Below are 23,451 nucleotides of genomic sequence, written 5' to 3'. Positions count from 1 at the left end.
GTTTCCTCGTAAAACCTTGCCTTTAAAATGCTCACCTTAGTTTTCAAAATTCTTCATAGCTTTGCCCATTTCTTTCTTTGCAGTTTGATCTAGCCCTACACCTATACTTTATCTGATAATGCTGCCATGACATGCCTTGTTAAAAGTTCCATATAAATGCAATCTGATTTTTTTGTATTGCTCTAGATTAAATGAGTGGAGCCGACCAGAGAGATTTCAGATTTAACATCTTGATCTGTTATACTCTGTCAGTGTAACTCAGCAGCTTGATTACTTAATTGAATGTTTGTGGTTACTTTAGTGATCACTGGTTTTGTTCAGGTTCCTCCTAACATTATTTGGACCTCAGTGCAGGTGATATCCTAATTATTGAGGTCAGTTTCCCCATCTTCTATTATGGATGAAACTGTACTTGCTCATTTCTAGGCAGGTAGGTATCTCCACAAACAGTTTTTAGTTCATCTTCTGCTTTGACTGACTTAGTATCCTTATGCCCCTGTCCCACTTAGGAAACCTGAACAGAAACTTCTGGAGACTTGGCGCCCCACCCAAGGTTTCCGTGCGGTTCCCGGAGGTTCCCGGAGGTTTTTGTCAGTCTCCCTACCTGCTTCCACTACCTGCAACCTCCGGCAACCATCTGCAACCTCTGGGAACCGCACGGAAGCCTTGGGTAGGGCGCAAAGTCTCCAGAGGCTTCCGTTCAGGTTTCCTAAGTGGAACAGGGGCATAAGTATCCTTAATCATTCTTAATTCACTTATTATTGTGAAATGTTGATAGGAGTTACCGGTTTTGGTTTCCCTAAAGTATGGCTCCAGTAAGTATTAATATTTACCTCAGATGGTATTTTTGTATTTACATTTTATGTAGGGTTATTAAGAAATGTGCAATTACTTACACTTCCTTTTTGGTGTGTACCTTGTTTTACCTTTAGTGGCTTGTGCCTTGACAAGTGTCTTGTGTTTTTTGGTTCAGTTTGATAGTTTGTGGCAGATTCTTGGTGTAATCTTTCTTCACTTAGCACTAATTCCAGACAATTAATTTGGAACCTTATCCAAGTGGGTCCAATTCAGCAGCTTTGGCTGCTTGAGTTCTTAATTCTCTTCACGTGCTACTAAAAGCTTCTTTCCTAAGTTTTCCATCGACAAAATTTATTTCTAAAACTCTTCCATCAAAAAAAAACATCCTTATCTTTCTTGCACAAATTCTAGCTTGGTCAGAATTTCTCTCAGGTCTGTAGAGATGCTCCCTTGTTATTCCCCTGTAGCCTCCTCTTCCCAAACTCAGTAAAGTTTTGTACATTTATCCGTAAGGATCAGTCGTGCCTGTGAGTGATCAGTCTAACATGGCATTTGAGATGCAAGATGGGTTGGGCTCAGTGAGATGTTGGCTTCACAAGATGATTTCACTGTACTTCTGTTCAATTTACATAATAATTATTTTTCAAAAATAACTTCATTCCTAAAATATATACAGAAAATACAATACAATTATAACATCTCTATCTTTAGTGTCATCAAATCAAGATATTTATTCTGCTATCAAAACAGTATATACTATTGACAATGCATTAAGACCATTTATGGTTCTTCTTTAAACTGTACCCTTTGAAGTGCTTAAGGGGCTGGCTATATGGAGTCTTGGCCCCATTCATGACAGGACCTTAGACTGCAATTTATTCCCACATAGCCTTTGCGGTCAGTGGCTGCACCAAACTTCACTGTGCCCTTTAACACTTCACGTGCAGCCTGGAATGTGCCAATTGACAGTAATCTCTTAAGGACATCGTGTTGCACTGGAAAACCAACACGTTTTGGGCAGACTAAAATGTACCTTTCACCAAGTTGAATCTTCTTCCAGCAACAGTTACATAGAAACATAGAAAGTAGGTGCGAGAGCAGACCACCAGGTCCATCGAGCCCGCACCGCCATTCGCTCATGGCTGAACACTAAACAGACACACTTACCCACAAACAGTAGACACAAGACACAGAACACAAGACACTACCCTCCCCTTTATACCGCTATCACCCCTCTCCACCCCAAGAACCTCGTGATCTCCTGGGGGAGGCAAAAAAACGGATAAAAACCCAGGTCCAATTCGGGAAAAAAATCCGGGAAATTCCTCTCCAACCCCATTCTAGGCGATCGACACTTGTCCAGGAGATCACTCGGGTCTTACTATACTAACCATACCTAGGTCCATATCCCTGCCCTCTCCCCGTAGCCCCTTATCCCCTTGGCAGCTAAAAAACCATCTATTTTAGTCTTAAAATATTTAAAGTTTCTGCTTCCACTGCTCCCTGGGGCAGTTAATTCCATAAATTAACCACCCTCTGGGTGAAGAAGTTCTTCCTCATCTCAGTTTTAAAAGAGCCCCCCCTTATTCTGCAACTATGTCCCCTAGTTCTAGTTTCCCCGATCATTGGGAACATCCTCGGGGCATCCACCCCTTCTATCAGGCCCCTCACGATCTTATATGTTTCAATGAGATCGCCTCTCATTCTTCTAAACTCCAAAGAGTAGAGTTCCAGCCTACTTAACCTTTCCTCATATGTCAATCCCCTCATTGCAGGAATTAATCTTGTAAACCTTCGCTGCACTGCCTCCAGGGCTAGTACATCCTTTCTTAAGTATGGACCCCAGAACTGTACACAGTAGTCCAAATGTGGTCTCACTAATATTGTGTACAGCTGCAGCAAGACCTCCATGTTTTTATACTCAATCCCCCTAGCAATAAAGGCCAAAACTCCATTAGCCTTCCTGATTCTTTGCTGCACCTGCTTACTAACTTTCAGTGATTCATGTACTAATACCCCTAGATCCCTTTGCGTTGCATTACAACGCAGCTCCTCCTCATTTAGAAAATAACTTGCCCTATCATTTTTTTTCCCAAAGTGAATGACTTCACATTTATTAGTATTAAATTTCATCTGCCAAGTTGTTGCCCACTCACCTAGCTTATCTATATCCTTTTGCAGACTCTTCCTATCCTCCTCATCCCCTACTTTTCCTCCCATTTTTGTATCGTCCGCAAATTTTGATATATTACACTTGGTTCCCTCCTCCAAATCATTTATATAAATTGTGAACAACTGGGGTCCCAGCACCGACCCTTGCGGAACCCCGCTAGTTACCGGTTGCCATCCCGAGTATGAACCATTTATCCCCACTCTCTGCTTCCTATTTGTTAGCCAATCCTCTACCCATGCTAATATAATGATGTTGATGCCTATCTTGGAAGGCATCCCTCAGAGCAGCTATAGATCAGAGAGTTCTCTGTTACACAGCTGCAAGGACACTTGCATCCTTTTCCTGACTTTCTTGACAAAAGTACAGTCTACACGGAAGTGGACAATCATGTCACCACACTCCCGCCATCTTAACAGCAGCAAGCTTTCAAGATTCAAGATTCAAGATTCAATTTATTTGTCATTTGGACCCCTTGAGGTCCAAACGAAATGACGTTTCTGCAGCCATACTTTACAAACAAATAGACCCAAGACACAACATATCTTTACATAAACATCCATCACATCGCTGTGATGGAAGGCCAAAAAAAACTTATCTCTCCACTGCACTCTCCCCCCTCCCCCGATGTCAGAGTAAAAGTCAAAGCCCCCGGCTGGCGATGGCGATTGTCCCGCGGCCATTAAAGCCACGCCGGGTGGTGCAAGGTCGCATACCGGGTCTTGGTGTTAGAGCCCCCGGCATGCGCTCGCAGAGTCCTGCGGCCATTCCAAGCTGCGCGGGGCGGTGCTGTAAGGCCCCGCTCCAGGAGCTCTTCGACCCTGCAACTCGGGCGGGAGAAGTCGCCGTTGTGGGAGCCCTGAAAAGCGGTCTCCCTCCAGGGACCCGCGGGCTCCCGGTGCCGCCGTCCGCCAGACCCGCAGTAGCAGCCTCCGAATCTCCGGAGGTCGGGCTGCAGCAGCGCTCCACCACCGCTCCACCCGCTCCGGACTCGGCCAGCTCCGCGACGGTTAGGTGAGTCGTCGGCACCAGAGCCCCCGGTCTTCCTGTTGGAGGCCGCTCCTCGTTGCAGCCCCAACTACAATGGAGACCCGACAAAGAAAAGGTCGGGTCTCCCGTGCAGGGAGAGATTAAAAGTTACCCCCCCCTCCCCTCCCACCCCACCCCCCCCCCCCCCCCCCCCCCCCCCCCCCCCCCCCCCCCCCACACACACCCCCCAACAAAAAATAACAAAAAACTACATAAAAACATAGACAAAAAATAATAAAAACGCAGACGGGCTGCAGAGGCCGCTGCTGACGAGAGTCGCGCCACCTACCTTGGGCTTTGGGAGTGAGATTCCTACTAGGCATGAAGGATCTGATGATGAGGGCTCCTCTCACTGCCAGCTAAGTGAGGGGTTGGTTCTTGTTGGTGTGTTCTAATGATGAGAGATTCTGCCAAATAAATTTGACAGTCTTCCCAGAAAAATATTTCACAGGTTCCATCATATCGTCCTCCCGGCAGGACCTTCAAAATACTTAATCAAATCCGTGAGATATGATTTCCCTCACATGATGAGTATCCCTAAGCAGCCATTAGCTCTCAAGCACCTAAGAAGCTTGGTGTTTCTTCTAGATGCAAATGCAAATTAATTCTATCATATTTGCCTACTTACGTTATCTGGGCCCCTTGTGACTACGTCTCAGTTAAATCTCCCCACAAGGGGCCCAGATAAAGTATGGGGTTGTTTTATTTAGTACAGCCTCCTCTGGTCCAAACAAAACAACCCGAGCTTAGGCTGGGCAATAAGTAATTGACCTTCAGTTTTGGAAGTTGCCTGACTAACAAGTCTGTCAAACTGAGAGAAGGTAGGAATGGTGATTGAAGTTGTCCTGCATCCAAAATATATCTGAATAATTGTGGAACTTTTAATTTCATAACTAATATAAATGTAATTCCATTTGCCATACACCTTACTTCATAAACAAGGTTTGTACTTCTCCTATTTCCTGCTTTACATTGTGGTATTTAATTCTCTCAGTTAAGAGGACAAAGCCAAGAGTTTGCCTGCTGTAACATGTTATGGATGAGGAACATAATCCAATCAAACACACACCAAACTAAAACATGCAGCTTCAATGCATGTGGTATTCATGACGTTGGCTTGTTGGAACACAGCAGTACTTCAAGTCTACCTGAATCTTGACACAACATTCTTTATCCATGTCCGAGCTTGTAGCGGCAGCTTCAGCGAACTGTATTTACCTTAATTAGGCTGTACAATGTGTTGCTGAAATGCACATTAAGTTGCTGCTATTTCAATCTGCTCTCCTGACTTGATACTGGCATCTCATATCAGTTCAGTGAAGTGACCTACATTGGTATTAAATTGCACGTGAAGGTGAGATTTATTTTTCTTTTATTGTTATTTTTGTTTTTATTTGTGCATGAAATACAGATTCCTGGCTACAGTCTCATTGCTAGAGAACGATACACTTGCTTGTTTCTCTTCTGGTGTCAAAAGTCTATTTTCATAAAGAAGCTGGGGTTACAAATCCTTTTGCTTTTCGCTTTTTCATTTCCTTCCGTGTGCAAGTACAAAATCTTTATCAGAACCATGTTGATGCAGGAAACAACAGTTAAAGGCATGGGTGGAGCACGGAATAATCACTGAAAACTGAAAAACAACAACACTTTTGAAAGTTTCAGATTTTCTGTGCTGTCTGGCTATCTGTGGGCTTCAGAGATAACCTGAATTGTTCGCTAGACAATGGTAACAATGTCTAGGTAACATTGTACATAGACAATATTAGTTTGTCTAGGATCACATACTGCTTCCAGTGCAGTTCTCGGGACACTGACCATTGATAGCAGGGATGAACCGATCTATCATTTATTGTTCTGACTGCTGCGCACAGTTTTATTGTACGGAGCCACAGCTAATTCTTTAAGTGATGGTTAGTTTTAATTTGATAACCTCTCTGTAACATTAAGACCACCAGCACATTTTACTTGTCTAAAAAAAGAGTGTTTAGACACAAGAAATTGCAGATGTTGAAATCCTGAGTAAAATACCAATTGCTGGAGTAATGATACGGATCTGACAGCATCTCTGGAGGACATGGATAGGTGACGTTTCAAGTTGGGTAGGGTCTGAACAAGGGTTCTCCAGCATTTTGTATTGTGCTCAAAATGCCTAAAAGCCCTGTCCCACGGTACGAGTTCATTCCAAGAGTTCTCCCGCGTTTGCCCTGATTCGAACTCGGAGATTTACGGTAATGGCCACTCGTCGGTACTCTGGGCTCTCGTGGACATTTTTCAACATGTTGAAAAATCTCCACGAGTCTTCCTGAGTACCTGCCGTTAGTGAGTCTTCCCGAGTACCTGCCGTTAGCGTAACGAGCCGCTAAGAGACGTCCCCGCGCTCCGACGTACCCGCCACGTTCATTCTCCGTGCTTACCACGAGTTTGATTTTTTTAAAACTCGGGAGAGCTCTCGTACAGTGGGACTGGGCTTTTAACCACTGAAGCTCAGCAAGTATCGATGGAGTGGGATATTGCCCACACCCTCAATGTTACTGCAACTCCATGCAATCTCCAACCCTGCTGCGTGGAATAGGTCAAATAGTGTAACCCATGGATTGTGCTCCTAATTGGCTATTCGCACAATAACAGGGATCTCCCAGTTTTCCACTATGAACAGATGAAATATAAGGAATTTAAACTGGGCTCTCACAGTATAATGTGGAAGAGGCTCTGAAGCCTCCAGCGTTTAACAAGGACTGGAAAGCATGAAAGCAAAGATGGAGTTGAAGGTTCCGATGAAATGGCTTCTTTTGAAAAATACTCTAAAGAACATTTTCAACTCTTCCAAACCACCCAGTCAAACTTCTCCACAGCCATGAAAACCGACCTCCATTCACCATTTAGGTTGATCATGAACATCGACTCAGGCTTCCTGGTTGTAGTCATTCTCTCACCCACAACCAGACATCATTTAAAGGGCAGTAGTAACAACTTGTTATGATATCTTTCGGCATCATACAGTATGGCAAAGGCCATTCAGCCCACTACATCCATGTTGACCTGTGGAAAGGGTACCCATCCATATTAATGCCATCTTCCAGCACTAAGGCATGGTCTTCTATGCCAGGGTCATTCAAATGCACTTCTTTCAGACTTCCTCCTCAGCCTTCCATTTCCTAGTCTCTCAGAGCAGTGGTTTCAAATTGTTATATCCGTGAAACTGCACTGTATTGGCTCAATGTGTGAATTTACTATTTCATGCAATACAGTTCAGGACAAGTCCCAGGTCAATTCCTGGTCATTGCTACATTAGTTAATCTCATCCGGAGTTACAGGAGGAGATGTGTAATTAATATCAGTATCACAAGACAAGGAGGAGTAAAATTAGACCGGATTTTCTGTTTCTGATCGCGATGCAATATTCCCACTGGAGCATGTTGACCTGTTGGATTAAATGAGAATCAATTTGTCCGGTGATGAACTATTTCATGCAATACAGCAATGACCAAGAATTGATCTGGGACTTGTACTGAACTGTATTGCGTGAAATAGTTCATCAGCGGACAAATTGCATGAAATTGCATGCAATTAAGCAAATCTTTACTTAATTAACCTTCTCATCACAGAAAAGAATAATATAACATTTACGGCCTCGAAGGAAACCTTTCGATACATCATGTTGGTGCCATAAAGAGATACCTGGCCTAATCTCACCTCCCAGCACCAGCTTGGTGACTCTGCAGGCGATCATCTCTCTTCAAGAACACATTCTGGTCCTGTTTCAGTATGACAAAGCACATTTATGGCTGTTTTTTGACAAGGTGCCTCAGTAGGTAATGGATTCTGGGGAACTGCAAAATGAAAAGAGTAGAGAATCACATGAAATAAAGGTGAAAAATTAGAAATTAAAAAAAGTTACCAGTTTAGTTCAAACAATTCAATACTTATTTGATTTTTAGAAAATAAAAGATAGGGAGAAATTTACCTTTAGTCACTATCACTAAATAGGTGCCCGATAGTCAGCCTCTGATTGTACTCAGCTCCTGACGTTTGGTTTGGTTAACCATATAACACCACCAATTATTGAATACTTTGTCCTTTACAGATGGAGTCCAGTGATGACATCGATGCCATGTTCAGTGACCTCCTTGGAGAGATGGACTTGCTAACACAGGTTAGTTGGCTTTTAAAATGAACAACTTTACATTATCAAAGGACCGCACCACTTGGAATTGATCAGAGGATGGCAGGAAGAATCTGACAGAGAGGAGAGAAATATTCCAATGAAATGTTTTTGTTTGTGTTTGATAATGAAACCATGGAAGCCCTGATTATGTCAACCTATGGCTGACATTAATGAAGGGATTTCCCTTTTTCTTTGGATAATGATTTGGGGTTTTTTTCAAAATGCAGAAGAAAGAAACGGAAGGATTATACAGTTTTGGTTGTGGCAACATCAAAGGATAACATAGAATTATAATTGCAGGTGATTAGCAAAGTCACAACAGTGCATTCAAATAAAATCTTGTTATTGACAATAGACAATAGCTAGTAGGTGCAAGCCATTCAGTTCGAGGTGATCATGGCTGATTCAGCCCTTCGAGCCTTCTCATCCCTTGCCATTATCAATGTGATCATGGCACGATCAGGCCATCCGACCCTTCTAGTCCGTGCCGACCCATAATCTCCCCTATTCCCATATACCTGCGCTCAGACCATAACCCTCCATTCCCTTCCCATCCATATAACTATCCAATTGACTCCTCCACCACCTTCACTGCTATCTTTAAGAGCTCCCCTAAACTCAGTCACTTATTTCATGGCCCCTGTCCTGTCCCCTGTCCCCACTTCTCACTGTGTGAAACTTCAGTCACTTAATTATCATGTCATGTCCCCTTTCTTGAATCTTCCCTACTCTCAGTTTTTCCAGGCGATTTTTTTTAGACTCTATCAAGTCCAGGCGACTAGTTTGCCAACCATATCTGTAACTCGCCGGGAGTAGTCCTCCTCTCTCTATTTTGCACAAAAAATCGTAGCGTCTTTCTGATCACCGCTAAATTTTCAACATGTTGACATTTTTTCGGCGAAGGTGGGTTTGACGCCAATGAGTGTAGCTTGTCTTCCCATGACGTAGGTGCTGTCGTAGGTTGTCGCCAGGATGACGTAGGTTAGCGCCCGTTTTTCGGCGACCTGCTACGACAATGACAGTCGCCGGCAGTGGCCTAAAAAATTGTCAAGTGGGACAGACTCATAACTCTCTCTTTCTGATAGAACCTTTATCAAAAATTGGAATCAAATAAAACTGTCTATCAGTTGCCTATGCAAAAAAGATGGCTATGTACCATCTGTATATAAATATAGATCTCAATGTAAGAATGTTCGTCAATATTACATGTGTAAGAAGGAACTGCAGATGCTGGTTTAAACCGAAGATAGACACAAAACGCTGGGGTAACTCAGCGGGACAGACAGCCACAGTTGCCTCCTACTCCCCTTGGAATCTTTCTTCCTTTTTGGAATGAAATGATCCTGCGTCTTCCGGATTATGCCCAGAAATTCCTGCCATTGCAATTCCACCGTCATTCCTCACTCAATACTCAATGACTTCTGTCCATTCACCCTTCCCCTTGAGAATGTTCTGCAGCTATTCCAAGACATCCTGGGCTCCAGCACCAACGAGGCAACGCACCAACCTGGAGTCCCACAGAATCTACTGTCTGTCTCCCTAACTAATGGATCTCCTATCACTGTAGACTTGTCTGACTTTACCTTATCCTGCTCTGCTTGGGACCCAGTCTTTGTATCACAGATCGGATTATTGTATTGGGTTGCATCTACTGTAATGATCTACTTGTTTTGGATGAGAATGGCCACAGATGATTCCTGATCAGTCCCTTTCACATTCCTGGTGGATCCAGTCTTGGTACCACAGATTGGACTGCTGCTGTTGTTCTCCTCTGAACTCTCATCCCCTCCCCCAACAGTATCCAAAAGGATTTACTTGTTTTGGAGGGGAATGGCCACAGATGATTCCTGCCCAGTCTGGTTCACATTCCTGGTGGTCACCCGTCTACTTTGCGCCTGCACCTTGTGAATGGCCACCTCGCCAAAAGTCTTCTGTATGAAGCCGTCAGCTTTGCGGACAAACCTGACATCCTCCAGCTGCAGCTCCAGTTCCTATGTGCGGTCAGTCAGAACTGCAGCTGTGAACACTTCCTATTGTGACAGTAGATTGCTCTCCCTCGCTCCGAAATTCAGAGAGAGGGAGAGCTGACAGTATCACATTGTGTGTTATGGAAGCTCATTGAATCACTATCTTGGGGTGATGAGTGAATAGTCAGGGGACTTGGTACGATGATTGCACACATTATGTTGGCTCTGCAAAGGGCTTGCAATCACAGGTTTGGGACGAGCTGAAACATTAGACATTAAGCGCAATGGGTTCAATTTCTCCCTCCAAACAATTGCTGAAACGTTTATTAACATGACATCTTTAGTTTTAGTTTGAGAGATATAACATGGAAACAGGTCATTCAGCACATTAAGTCCACTCTGACCAGCTAACCAATTCACACTAGTTGTATGAAGGACATTCTTGCCATAGAGGGAGTACAGAGAAGATTCACCAGACTGATTCCTGGAATGTCAGGACTTTCATATGAAGAAAGACTGGATAGACTCGGCTTGTACTCGCTAGAATTTAGAAGATTGAGGGGGGATCTTATAGAACCTTACAAAATTCTTAAGGGGTTGGACAGGCTAGATGCAGGAAGATTGTTCCCAATGTTGGGGAAATCCAGAACAAGGGGTCACAGTTTAAGGATAAAGGGGAAATCTTTTAGGACCGAGATGAGAAAAACATTTTTTACACGGAGAGTGGTGAATCTCTGGAATTCTCTGCCACAGAAGGTAGTTGAGACCAGTTCATTGGCTAGATTTAAGAGGGAGTTAGATGTGGCCCTTGGGGCTAAAGGGATCAGGGGGTATGGAGAGAAAGCAGGTACAGGATACTGAGTTGGCTGATCAGCCATGATCATATTGAATGGCGGTGCAGGCTCGAAGGGCCGAATGGCCTACTCCTGCACCTATTTTCTATGTTTCTATGTTTCTATGTTTCTATCCCACTTTCCTATCCACCATACTCCAAGGGCAATTTTACAGTCACCAATTAACCGCAAACCCACAGGTATTTGGGATGTGGGACGAAACTGGAGCACCTATCCGAAACACATGTGGGTCACAAGGGGAATGTGCAAACTCCACATAGATAGCACCAGAGGTCAGAATCAAACCTGAGCCTCTGGCACTGTGTGGCAGCATCTCTACCAGCTATGCCACTGTGCTGCTCGCGAGAGAAAGTTACTCCAATTCTACATGGGAAAAGTGAGATGAGATGAAGAGATGGGTGTGCTCACCCACTCATTTGAAGTTATTTCAATGACTGAGTGGCTGGAGATCCTGTTCACTCTGGAACCCAATGCAACAGTGGGATTCGTGGTGGAATGGCACTGTGGGTGGAAGTGACAGGTGGAAGCTGCAGCCCCTGTAGAAACCATCAGCAGTTGCTGTATAATCTCCCTACTAACTATGCACCACCCTTGCTTCAATCAGCCCAGTGCTTTGATTACCATAACATGTTATTACATATCTCTTTAGTGTCCTTCTGAGAAGTTTCACTGGTTTCTCCAGTATATTATTCAATAACAATCTCTAACTTAGTGCCTAGACATCAGTCTCATTCTCCCTCACAGGAAGTGAAGAATTACTGAGTTGGATGATCAGCCATGGGTTAGATGCTTAAATAAATGACAACGTGTGGAAGGCAGCCTGAAGGAACCAATTAATTAATTGAAATTTGATTTGCAATTTACACTGTGCGAGATTATCTAATATAAAAATTGTAATAAAAGGTTGGAAACATAGAAACATAGAAATTAGGTGCAAAAATTGTAATAAAAGGTTTTTGTTAAGTCCCCTCTCAGTCTCCTGAATTCAAAAACTGAGCCGTCCTGATAAGAGCAACCACTTTATGGCAATAATGTCCAAATTTGTACGCAATCTGATCAGGAACTTGCAAAAAAGCTAACATACGCTGTGCACCTGTTCTTGGTGTACCATGACTTCAGCAGGCCAGTATTAGCTGAATTCAAAACTGGGCTGTAAGACATTTTAATCTCCGGCTTCAATGCAGCATAGCATCGGGGCACATTATCTCCTCCGGACACCCACACCCACCCATTCCAACATCTGTCTAACTACACTTCCCCTTGCCCTCCTTTCCCCAGTCCCTTATCCACTCCCCATCACCGGCCAAGAAGGGAATGGCAGTGGTGATGTCCACGTCCGGGTCCACTGAAATCTAGAAGACACACTGGACCCAATGTGCTCCTCACAGGAAGACCTTGAAATAGGGTGAAGGGTTTCATTTAGATATGCAAATGTCTGGTTCTCTGTCAACTATGACATCTATTGACATTTGGGCTGAGCCAATACGACCCAATCTCTGTCTATTCTACCCTTCAATCGATCATGCTAACCATCAGCCCCTAAAAATGTTCATCAAAAGAGAATTTTAAAAAGTTGCTTTGAGTGAGGAGATGGGTCAGAGTGAGCTGGATGTGCTGCCCTTCATTCCACAAAATTAATCTCTCCTCACCGCCTGTTTCCAAGTGACCATGCCCCTGGTTTCCCTTTAAGGGCGGCACCATCGCTCAGTGGTGGAGTTGCTGCTTTACAACGGCAGAGACCTGGGTTTGAACCTGGCTACGGGTGCACAGAGTTTGTGCATTCTCCCTGTGACTACATGGGTTTTCGCTGGGTACACTGGTTTTCTCCGACACTTCAACTACATACAGGTTTGTAGGTGAATTGGCTTTGGTAAAAATGATAAATTGTCCCTAATGTGTAGGGTAGCGTTAGTGGATGGGGATCGCTGGTCGGTACGGACTTGGTGAGCCGATGGGCCTGTTTCTGTGCTGTATCTCTAAGCTAAACTCACACACAATATGCCCCTACCCACTCTCCTCAGATCTGCACTGCCAATAAGCTTGGCATTGATGACACCATTAGGCTGCTGTCTGCTACTGGTCAGCTGCCTGGGACTGAACCTGCAGCACCACTCCCATGCCAGCCTAAATACTAAGCAGAAGCAGAGTCCGTGCATCCAGATTGTGGCTACAACAGCTCATAATGGTGGCAAAACAATTTAAATCCCAAGGAGCGTAGCTATTAAGTACAAAATTAATAATAATTGATAATTATTGCAATCATTTCAGATTTTTGATCATACTGTTTGCATAGGTCATAGCGTCATAGCATCTAGCTGTTTACAGAGAGTCATACAATATGGAAACAGGCCTTTCAGCTCAGCTTACTCATGCCAATCGGGATGCCCCATCTACACTAGTACCACCAGCTTGCATTGGGCCCACATCCTTCTCAACGTTTCATAACTTACATAGGTAGCACAAATTTGAGGTTGTTCACGTTTCATGATGACATGGTAAGATGAGCACTCAGGCGCTGAAGAAAGCTCATACTTGGAGAGCGATGTTTGTCTTAATAAGCCTAGATGTTAATCGTTTTCTCAATTTAACATCTGAAATATATTACAATCAACATCATTTTCTTTTGTTGCTCTATGATTTAAATACATTAAAATGTTTACTGTTCCTATCTTCATACAGAGCTTAGGGGTAGATGACAATCCACCTGAACCGATAAAACCCAGTCACAACACAGGGTTCAACTTCTCCATTGGCTTTACGGATGAAAATGGTAAGAGCACATAAAACAATGTGATCTGAAATGTATTTGATATAAATGGTTTATAGTGTCATAGAGTCATACAGCATGGAAACAGGCCCTTCAACTTGCCCACACTTGCCAATATGTCCCAGCTGCTCTAGTCCCACTTGTCTGCATTTAGTCCATATCCCTCTATACCTATCCTATCCATGTACCCTGTCTAATTGTTTCTTAAATGTTGCGATAGTCCCTGCCTCCACTACCTCCTCTAGCAGTTCGTTCCATACACCCACCACCCTTTGTGTGAAAAAGTTACCCTTCAGATGCCAATTAAATCTTTTCCCCTTCAATTTAAACCTATATCCGCTGGTATATATGGTTTATATTAAATGGTTCAAATGGTTTACATTAAAATACAAACACACATAGTCTTCGAATGGAATGTTTAGTGTGACCTCATATTTCTACTGTGAATTTGTTCATTTTTAGGAGCATCATCTTTGTATCTCAACCTTTGCAGTTTCTACTTGTCTGCACTGGAAACATCAGTTTGTGCTAATGGACATTATGAGGCTATTCAGATCCTTGTATCAATTCCCCATTCAGTAAGATTGTAGCAGATATTTTACCTCACCACTTTGCTATAACAGCCCCCTATCCCTCAATTACTTTACTACCTAATAAAAAACCATCGATCTGTCTTGAATATATTCAGCCTACACAGCTCCCTTAGGCGGTACATTCCAAAAACGTACTGCTTTCTGTGATGATATTTCTTCACACCTCTATCCTGAATAACCACCTGTTTATTTTGAGATAGCAATCCTGGTTCTGGACTCCCAACCAGGGGTCAAGAATGTTTAATTGTAATTTGAAACAAAAAAAACCCAGCATAACAGGTCTGTAAACAACAACAGTACTCCTAGATGGCACCATAAACAAAAAACACTTCAACGAATTAAAGCAAAATAATATTAGTTCTCAACAAAAGCCGGAGGTTCATAGTTCAGACAAGACAATTCGTAGTTCGTAGTTTAGTTAATGTTTGTAATTTTTGAGAACCTGATGGTTGTTGGGAAGAAACATAGAAACATAGAAACATAGAAATTAGGTGCAGGAGTAGGCCATTCGGCCCTTCGAGCCTGCACCGCCATTCAATATGATCATGGCTGATCATCCAAACTCAGTATCCCGTACCTGCCTTCTCTCCATACCCCCTGATCCCCTTAGCCAGAAGGGTCACATCTAACTCCCTCTTAAATATAGCCAATGAACTGGCCTCTGTGGCAGAGAGTTCCAGAGATTCACCACTCTCTGTGTGAAAAAAGTTCTTCTCATCTCAGTTTTAAAGGATTTCCCCCTTATCCTTAAGCAGTGACCCCTTGTCCTGGACTTCCCCAACGTCGGGAACAATCTTCCTGCATCTAGCCTGTCCAACCCCTTAAGAATTTTGTAAGTTTCTATAAGATCCCCTCTTAATCTCCTAAATTCTAGAGAGTATAAACCAAGTCTATCCAGTCTTTCTTCATAAGACAGTCCAGACATCCCAGGAATCAGTCTGGTGAACCTTCTCTGCACTCCCTCTATGGCAATAATGTCCTTCCTCAGATTTGGAGACCAAAACTGTACGCAATACTCCAGGTGTGGTCTAACCAAGACCCTGTACAACTGCAGTAGAACCTCCCTGCTCCTATACTCAAATCCTTTTGCAATGAAAGCTAACATACCATTCGCTTTCTTTACTGCCTGCTGCACCTGGATGCCTACCTTCAATGACTGGTGTACCATGACACCCAGGTCTCGCTGCATCTCCCCCTTTCCCAATCGGCCACCATTTAGACAATAGTCTGCTTTCCCGAGAAGCTGTTCCTGAACTTGAAGGTTACATTTTCAGACTGCTATGCCTTCTTCACGATGGCAGGAGTGAAATGAGAGCATGGCCAGGGCAATATGAGTTCTTGATGACATCGGCTGCCTTTTAGGGGCAGCACCTCCTACCAACTCCATGGTGGGGAGTTCGGTACCTGTGTGGGCAGTGTCCACCACTGAAGCGTCTACCTTGTCATACAAGATCCCTTTGATCTTACACTCAATATCTTGCTATACTTTGACAACATTCCTCACTGACCACACCCTATCAATTTTGGTGTCATCTGCAAACTTATTAACCAACATGTCTACTTTTATGTCCAAGTCATATTTTGTACAATAAACACTAGAAGTTCCAGCACCGAACTCCAGAAAGGAAACTTTTTTTTCAAATAAAATGATAATTTCTGCTTGCTGTTTCGTGGTTCAATTCAGAGTCCTGTCACTGCTTGATTTTTTTTAGCTAAAATTCTTCCACTCTCCAGCCGTATGATATGTGCTCATTTCCCATTTTTCATATCCATTTTAAAGGTTAAGCATCATGGAATATTTATTTAACAAACTTTGGTCATTTTGCAACCATTTTTTCTGGACAACTATTGGATAAAACCCTGTTACTTTTGTACCATCAATTCATCTTACATGTAACAATAGCCGCATGCACTTAGATAAAGAGCCTCCAGTTTAGCTTTTTGTTTATTTTTACTTATTCTGTGGCGAGACAATCATATGTTTGCGTGCTCTGTTCATGATATACTGTACTGCTACAAAGAAAATATCTAGATTGCATTAATCTTTCTTCACATCTTATTTTTTTCAATGACCAGAATCAAAATTCTCCTCTGCGCTTTTTCAAGGGCGTGAGATCTTTAAATAAAGATAGATTTATGCTTCTGCATAACAGAAATGAAATATCTCCTTAGTATTAGCACCAATATTAATTTAGCTTCAGTCAATTTTTCTCTAACAACAAATATTTTCAGATTAATTGTGTGAAGATGTACTTGGCTATGAAAGCATTTATTTTCCAAAGCTATTATGTCCCTTCCAATTCCTCACCACCATATAGATGTTGATGCACCTCCTAAATATTTTTCACTGATCCACAATGCCTCCTTCCAGTACAAGATACAAGATACAAGATGAATTTAATTGTCACGTGTGCCAGATGGCACAGTGAAATGAATTCCCATACAGCCATACAATAAAAATAAACAGGACTCAACACACTATAGAATTCACACAAAACATCCCCACACAGCAGAACCAAAATTTCCCACTGTGTGGGAAGGCACCAAAGTCAGTCTCTTCCCACTGTTCCCCGTGGTCAGGGTCTCCCCAAGCCCTCCACAGTTGCAGCTACGGGCGGCCCGATGTTCAGGACCGCTCGCCGGGATGATACAAGTCCGACGTCGGGGCTGCGGGACGTCCTCAGCGGCGTGGACACCAGAGTCGGCCCCCTCCTACCGGAGTCGGCGGCTTCCAAAGTCCGCAGGCCGCGCCGGGTGGAGACTGCTGCTGTAGGCCCTCTGCAAGGCGCCCCAGGACTCCACGATGTTGTTCAGCGCCGCCCGCGTTGGAAGCTCTCCGCACCAGAGCTCCACGATGTTGGAGCAACGGCCCAATGCTCCGGAGCTCCAACGGCGACCCAAGAAGGCATCGCCCGCTCCGCGGTGACTCCAGCGCTGCGCCGCCGTTGTAGCAGCCCTGGTCCGGATCCCGGTCCCCGGCAGGAAAGGCCGCTCCGATCCAGCTGGTAGGCCGCGAGGTGGGGGGCGAGGACGCGACTCGGAGAAATAGTCGCGTCCCCGCCAGGAAGAGACTGGGAAACGGTTTCCCCCTTACCCTGCCCCCCTCCCCCACATAGAAAAGTAAAAGTTTCCCCCCAAAACAGACTTTGGACTAACTAAAAATAATAAAAAAGATGGAAATGACAGACAGGCTGTAGGTAGAGGCTGCTGCCAGGGCAGCGCCCCTAGTGCACCTGTCACAGACAGACAGATATACTGTGTTTTGTAACACATTTAAAATGCTACAAACATACCAATACGATCAATTAATGAAAGAACATGTGACTTTTCTGGTACATATGTGAAGCATGGGGGAAAGAGAAATACATACTTTAACTTAACAAAAAAAAAGAAATGTCAAGCTCGGGGTAGAAGGTACAAGCATCTTAAAAAGGAAGCAAATAAGTGTATTGAGAAAGAGGAAAAGCAATTCAGGTAGTTCAGGGTGAAATGAAAGCAGAAAGACTAGGGAAAAATGTACCCTCAGTATTTGAGTCAAGTGGGATGTTAAAAGGTTAAAAAACTGAAAGAGTCATCGAATCATAGAGTGATACAGTGTGGAAACAGGCCCTTCAGCCCAACTTGCCCACACAGACCAACATGTCCCAGCTACACTAGTCTCACCTGCCTGCGCTTGGTCCATATCCCTCCAAACTTGTCCTTTCCGTGTACCTGTCCAACTGTTTCTTAAACGTTGGGATAGGCCCAGCCTCAACTACCTCCTCTAGCAACTTGTTCCATACACCAACCAACCTTTGCGTGAAAAAGTTACCCCTCAGATCCCTATTAAATCTTTTCTCATTCACCTTGAACCTGTCCTCTGGTCCTCAATTCCTCCACTGTGGGCAAGAGATTCTGTGCGTCTACCCGATCTATTCCTCTCATGATTTTATACACCTCTATAAGATCACCCCTCATCCTCCTGCACTCCAAGAAATAGAGACCCAGCCTACTAAACCTCTCCTTATAACCATACAACCATATAACCATATAACCATATAATTAAGAAGGAACTGCAGATGCTGGAAAATCGAAGGTAGACAAAAGTGCTGGAGAAACTCAGCGGGTGCAGCAGCATCTATGGAGCGAAGGAAATAGGCAACGTTTCGGGACGAAACCCGAAAGGGTTTCGGCCCGAAACGTTACCTATTTCCTTCCTGAAGGGTTTCGGCCCGAAACGTTGCCTATTTCCTTCGCTCCATAGACGCTGCTGCACTCATAGAAAATAGGTGCAGGAGGAGGCCTTTCGGTCTGTTCGATCCAGCCTTAAATGAACAGGATTGAAGGACTGAGGTACGAGAGTCTGGCACATTCGTGCCTTTAGTGTTCATTAAGTGCCTTCATTTTTCTGGAATCATACGGCATGGAAGAGGCCCTTCAGCCCATCAAGTCCTGGGTGACCAGTTAGACTCATGGAGTTACACAGCACGGATACAAGCCCTTCAGCCCAACTTGCCCGTGCTGACCAATGAGGCCAGTTCATTGGCTATATTTATTTAAGAGGGAGTTAGATGTGGCCCTTGTGGCTAAGGGGATCAGAGGGTATGGAGAGAAGGCAGGTACAGGATACTGAGTTGGATGATCAGCCATGATCATATTGAATGGCGGTGCAGGCTCGAAGGGCCGAATGGCCTACTCCTGCACCTAATTTCTATGTTTCTATGTTTCTAACAATTACAGCACGGAAACAGGCCATCTCGACCCTTCTAGTCCGTGCTGAACACGTATTCTCCCCTAGTCCCATACACCTGCGTTCAGACCATAACCCTCCATTCCTTTCCCTTATAGCTCAGACATAGGATAACATAGGTTGCCTCAAACCAACCCTTGTCCAATTTTAATAGAACTGGATTGAGATAGTCAATGTGCTTGGAAGTGTTGGGTCAGTTACTGAAACCATTCATTTTAACAGTATCTTAATGTTGATATCATCATGGTCAAGTTTCCACGTAAGCTCTCTGACCCATAGATCTCAGCATCTCACAATTTCAAAAATAAACCTTTCCAATACCTTGTTTATTAAGGCTCATCTTACTGGCTTATAATTTATTAGATTATACCTTACCAGTTTTTTTAAAAAGGACCAACTTTGGGTATTCTCCAGTCTCCGACACCTTGCCAGTGGTTAGAGAGGATACAAAACACTCGCTCATGGCCCCAGCAATCTTGTCTCTTGACTACTTCTATAATATGGGCCCATCAATGACTAGGGACTAATCTATCTTAATATTCTCCAATAAATCCCACACCTCAGCCTTCTTGAGCTCAATATGCCTCACTCAGTGTACCCCACTCAGTATTGGTGTACCCCACTCAGTATTGGTGTACCCCACTCAGATTTCAATATCCTCTGTCAACCTTTTCCTTAGTGAATGCCAATAGTACCTCACCATTTAGTCATTTAGTACCTCACCAGCTTCTTCTGGCTACAGGCATAAATTCCCTCCTTTGTCCTTGGGTGGTCCTACCTTCTCCCTAACCACTCACTTGTTTTAAATGTATTTATAAATTGCCTTATAGTGTTCCTTAATCGTACTCGCCAAGGACTTTTCATGACCCATTGTGACTCTTGATTCAATTTGAATTATTTCAGGGGCCCATCTACAGGCCCTGTTCAACTTCAGCTTCCTAAGTCTTACATGTGCTTCCTTGTTCTATTTGACTACATTTACAACATTGACCAATGAATATTGTTTTCCTCTATGGCATCGGCTCCGTTATACATAGATCTCAGTGCCACGGAGATTGCAAAGTTTTCCACACAGTTAAATTCCTCATGTAAGCAATTACAATTAGATTATATTAGCAATGAACAGGCAACCGAAATGGTTAAAGACATTGTCAGAAATTTCCGACAATATAGAAACATAGAAACATAGAAATTAGGTGCAGAAGTAGGCCATTCGGCCCTTCGAGCCTGCACCGCCATTCAATATGATCATGGCTGATCATCCAACTCAGTATCCTGTACCTGCCTTCTCTCCATACCCCCTGATCCCCTTAGCCAGAAGGGCCACATCTAACTCCCTCTTAAATATAGCCAATGAACTGGCCTCAACTACCCTCTGTGGCAGAGAGTTCCAGAGATTCACCACTCTTTGTGTGAAAAAATTTCTTCTCATCTCGTAACTTCACAGAAGCCGTTATATTTCAGTGCCAGTTATGATGTGTACATTTTACACGCAGGCTTTAAATCAGTTTTAGAGCCAGCAACATTGGTCATTAACACAACTGGCAGCAGCTGTCACCTTGGTGTGGCATAAGACAAAGCTTTCCTACTCCATCTTCTTCTCTTAGTGGCTTCTTTTTTGAAAACTTTACTTTTGGTTTCCTCCACATCCTAAAGATAGATTAGAATTTTAACTGGCCTCTGTGTGCAGTTAATGATAGAATATGAGGGGGGTTGGAGGTAATGTCCTTCCAAATCTGAGGAAGGACATTATTGCCATAGAGTGAGTGCAGAGAAGGTTCACCAGACTGATTCCTGGGATGTCAGGACAATCTTATGAAGAAAGACTGGATAGACTTGGTTTATACTCTCTAGAATTTAGGAGATTGAGGGGGGATCTTATAGAAACTTACAAAATTCTTAAGGGGTTGGACAAGCTAGATGCAGGAAGATTGCTCCCGATGTAAGGGAAGTCCAGGACAAGGGGTCACAGCTTAAGGATAAGGGGGAAATCCTTTAAAACCGAGATGAGAAGAACTTTTTTCACACAGAGAGTGGTGAATCTCTGGAACTCTCTGCCGCAGAGGGTAGTCGAGGCCAGTTAATTGGCTATATTTAAGAGGGAGTTAGATGTGGCACTTGTGGCTAAGGGGATCAGAGGGTATGGAGAGAAGGCAGGTACGGGATACTGAGTTGGATGATCAGCCATGATCATATTGAATGGCGGTGCAGGTTCGAAGGGCCGAATGGCCTACTCCTGCACCTAATTTCTATGTTTCTATGTTTCTATGTAAGGGAAAATAAAATGAGATAAGTATAATTGGGTGTTCGATGCCATCATGGACTCAGTAGGCAGAAGAGTCTATGTTGTGCTATATAATTATATGACTTTATATAACTGAATGATCTTTAGTTGAGGGCTGAGGAATGGAGTACATAGATCAACATTTGCAAGGAGATCTATATGGTCGGCCCGATTGACTATTCATCAAGACAATGCTGACAAATATAGGCATTTCACCACAATTATTAGAATAGGTCCAAAACCAAGTTCTGTTATCCTATCATAGAACAGTACAACACAATGATGTCCGTAATGCCAAGCCCATCATTTATCTATCTGCACCTAACACATATCCATCCATTCCCTGTACATCCATTTACATATTCAAAAGTATTTTAAAAATGTCACTAAATATCTGCCTCACATGGGAGCACGTTCCATGCGCTCACCACCCTCAGTGTAAAAATAACTTTCCCTACATATCTCCTTTCAACTTTACCTCCCTCACCTTAATGCTCTGGTCTCCATTATTTGATTTTTTTTATCCTGGGGTAAAGATTCTGATTGTCTATCCTATCTATTCCTCTCAGAATTTTATACACTTCTATCGAGTCACCCTATAACCTCCAGCGTGCCAGATTTAGGGCTAATGCAAGCAAATACAGCCTAATACCTCTGCCCAGAATGCCCAAGGTGGGCCGAAGAACCTGTTTCCATGCAGTATGGCTCCATGACGCTGGATATCCAGATTTTGCTATTTGCATCAGTGTTAACTTATACTCCATAAAATATTTCTAACCAGAATAATTTGAAGCAGTTTTGTATTGTAGTTCATCCAGAAACGCACTGAGCATAGAATCGTAAAAAAACATAATAATAATAATAATCTTATTTATATAGCACATTTTTAGTCAACTTGCATTGACCCCAAAGTGCTTCACATAATTACATTACATTTACACACAGGCAAAGGTGGGTGAAGTGTCTTGCCCCAAGGACACAACAACAGTATGCACTCCAAGCGGGATTCGAACCGGCTACCTTCCAGTCGCCAGCCGAACACTTAGCCCATTGTGCCATCTCTCGTCCATAACATAAGCCATAATATAAAAGAAGGCTTTTTGGCCCTTTGCACATGCACTTTAATATGTGTTTCATTAATTTTACTAAGATTCATTTCACCCCAAGAGGTAAAGAATACTTTTAGCTCATGACTTTTAGCTCATGATCTGTGTTCAAAGGTCTGCGATTATTGGAGAGTAATCCAATGCACTATGTATTCCTCTCTCGTGAATTTGTCGTTTTAGATGTACCATTCCATTTTAATATTCCTCCTTTGTTTCGTTAGAGTCTCTCGAAGACCTGGAAGAAACCGACTTTGATGCCTTAATGGCTGACTTGATGCAAGGGATCAGTGAGACAGAGAAAATCTGTAATGTTACATCTCAAGCCTCACCAGCGCCAGACATTTGGAAACCCACCACCACCCCAGATTTCCCCAAAGTTCACTCAGGAGGGCCTCCGAAGCCACCGACCAGGCACACAGAGGCACCAAGTTTTGATTTACCGCCACCTCCAGTTGATTTATTTCCCCCGATCCCGTCAGTCTCTCTGCCTCATCCATCACCACCCCCTCCAGAACCTGCAGAACCATTAACAGAGGTAAGGATTCAGTGAAAGTTTGGTCTAAGGGGGTAAAAAATATTGAAAAATCAATTAAGATCAATCGAATCAAATCAATGATGAGCGTTTGAAGGCACTGGGCCTGCACTGGTTGGAGTTTAGAAGGATGAGAGGGACCTCATTGAAACTTCTGAATATTGAAAGGTCTGGATAGAGTGAATGTGGAGAAGATGTTTCTACAAATGGGAGAGTTTAGGATCAGAATAAAAGGACATACCTTTAGAAAGGAGATGATAAGGAATTTCTTTAGACAGAGGGTGGTGAATCTGTGGAATTGCCACAGACAGCTGTGGAGGCCAAGTCAATGGATATTTTTAGATATATAGATATGCCATTTATTGTCACTATACATGTACAGTGAAACTGAAAGCTGCTCGTACTCAGTGCATACATACAATTTTACACAAAAAACAAGAAACAGAAAAACAAAACA

General features: G+C 43.4%; 1 protein-coding gene across 3 annotated transcripts in view; it reads left to right on the top strand.

Moving 5' to 3' along the window:
* apbb1ip (amyloid beta (A4) precursor protein-binding, family B, member 1 interacting protein) overlaps nt 1-23,451 on the top strand; it is a 168,363-nt gene that overhangs the window by 56,005 nt on the left and 88,907 nt on the right. For 2 of the 3 annotated variants that reach the window (XR_008725163.1, XM_055652165.1), the window contains exons 1-4: nt 5,018-5,351; nt 8,082-8,150; nt 13,663-13,753; nt 22,684-22,997. Coding sequence is in view for 2 of the 3 variants with exons in the window: in XM_055652165.1 (XP_055508140.1) it covers nt 8,082-8,150; nt 13,663-13,753; nt 22,684-22,997 (474 nt within the window). In the remaining variant the exon portion in view is untranslated. Of the gene's footprint in view, nt 1-5,017; nt 5,352-8,081; nt 8,151-13,662; nt 13,754-22,683; nt 22,998-23,451 lie in introns of those variants that run through there. The other variant, XM_055652177.1, reaches the window with a different exon arrangement.

Source organism: Leucoraja erinacea, chromosome 2, assembly GCF_028641065.1.
Source record: "Leucoraja erinacea ecotype New England chromosome 2, Leri_hhj_1, whole genome shotgun sequence".
NCBI classification, from domain to species: Eukaryota; Metazoa; Chordata; class Chondrichthyes; order Rajiformes; family Rajidae; genus Leucoraja; species Leucoraja erinaceus.
Note: the sequence above shows the minus strand (reverse complement) of the source record. Positions and strands in the feature narration are given on the sequence as shown.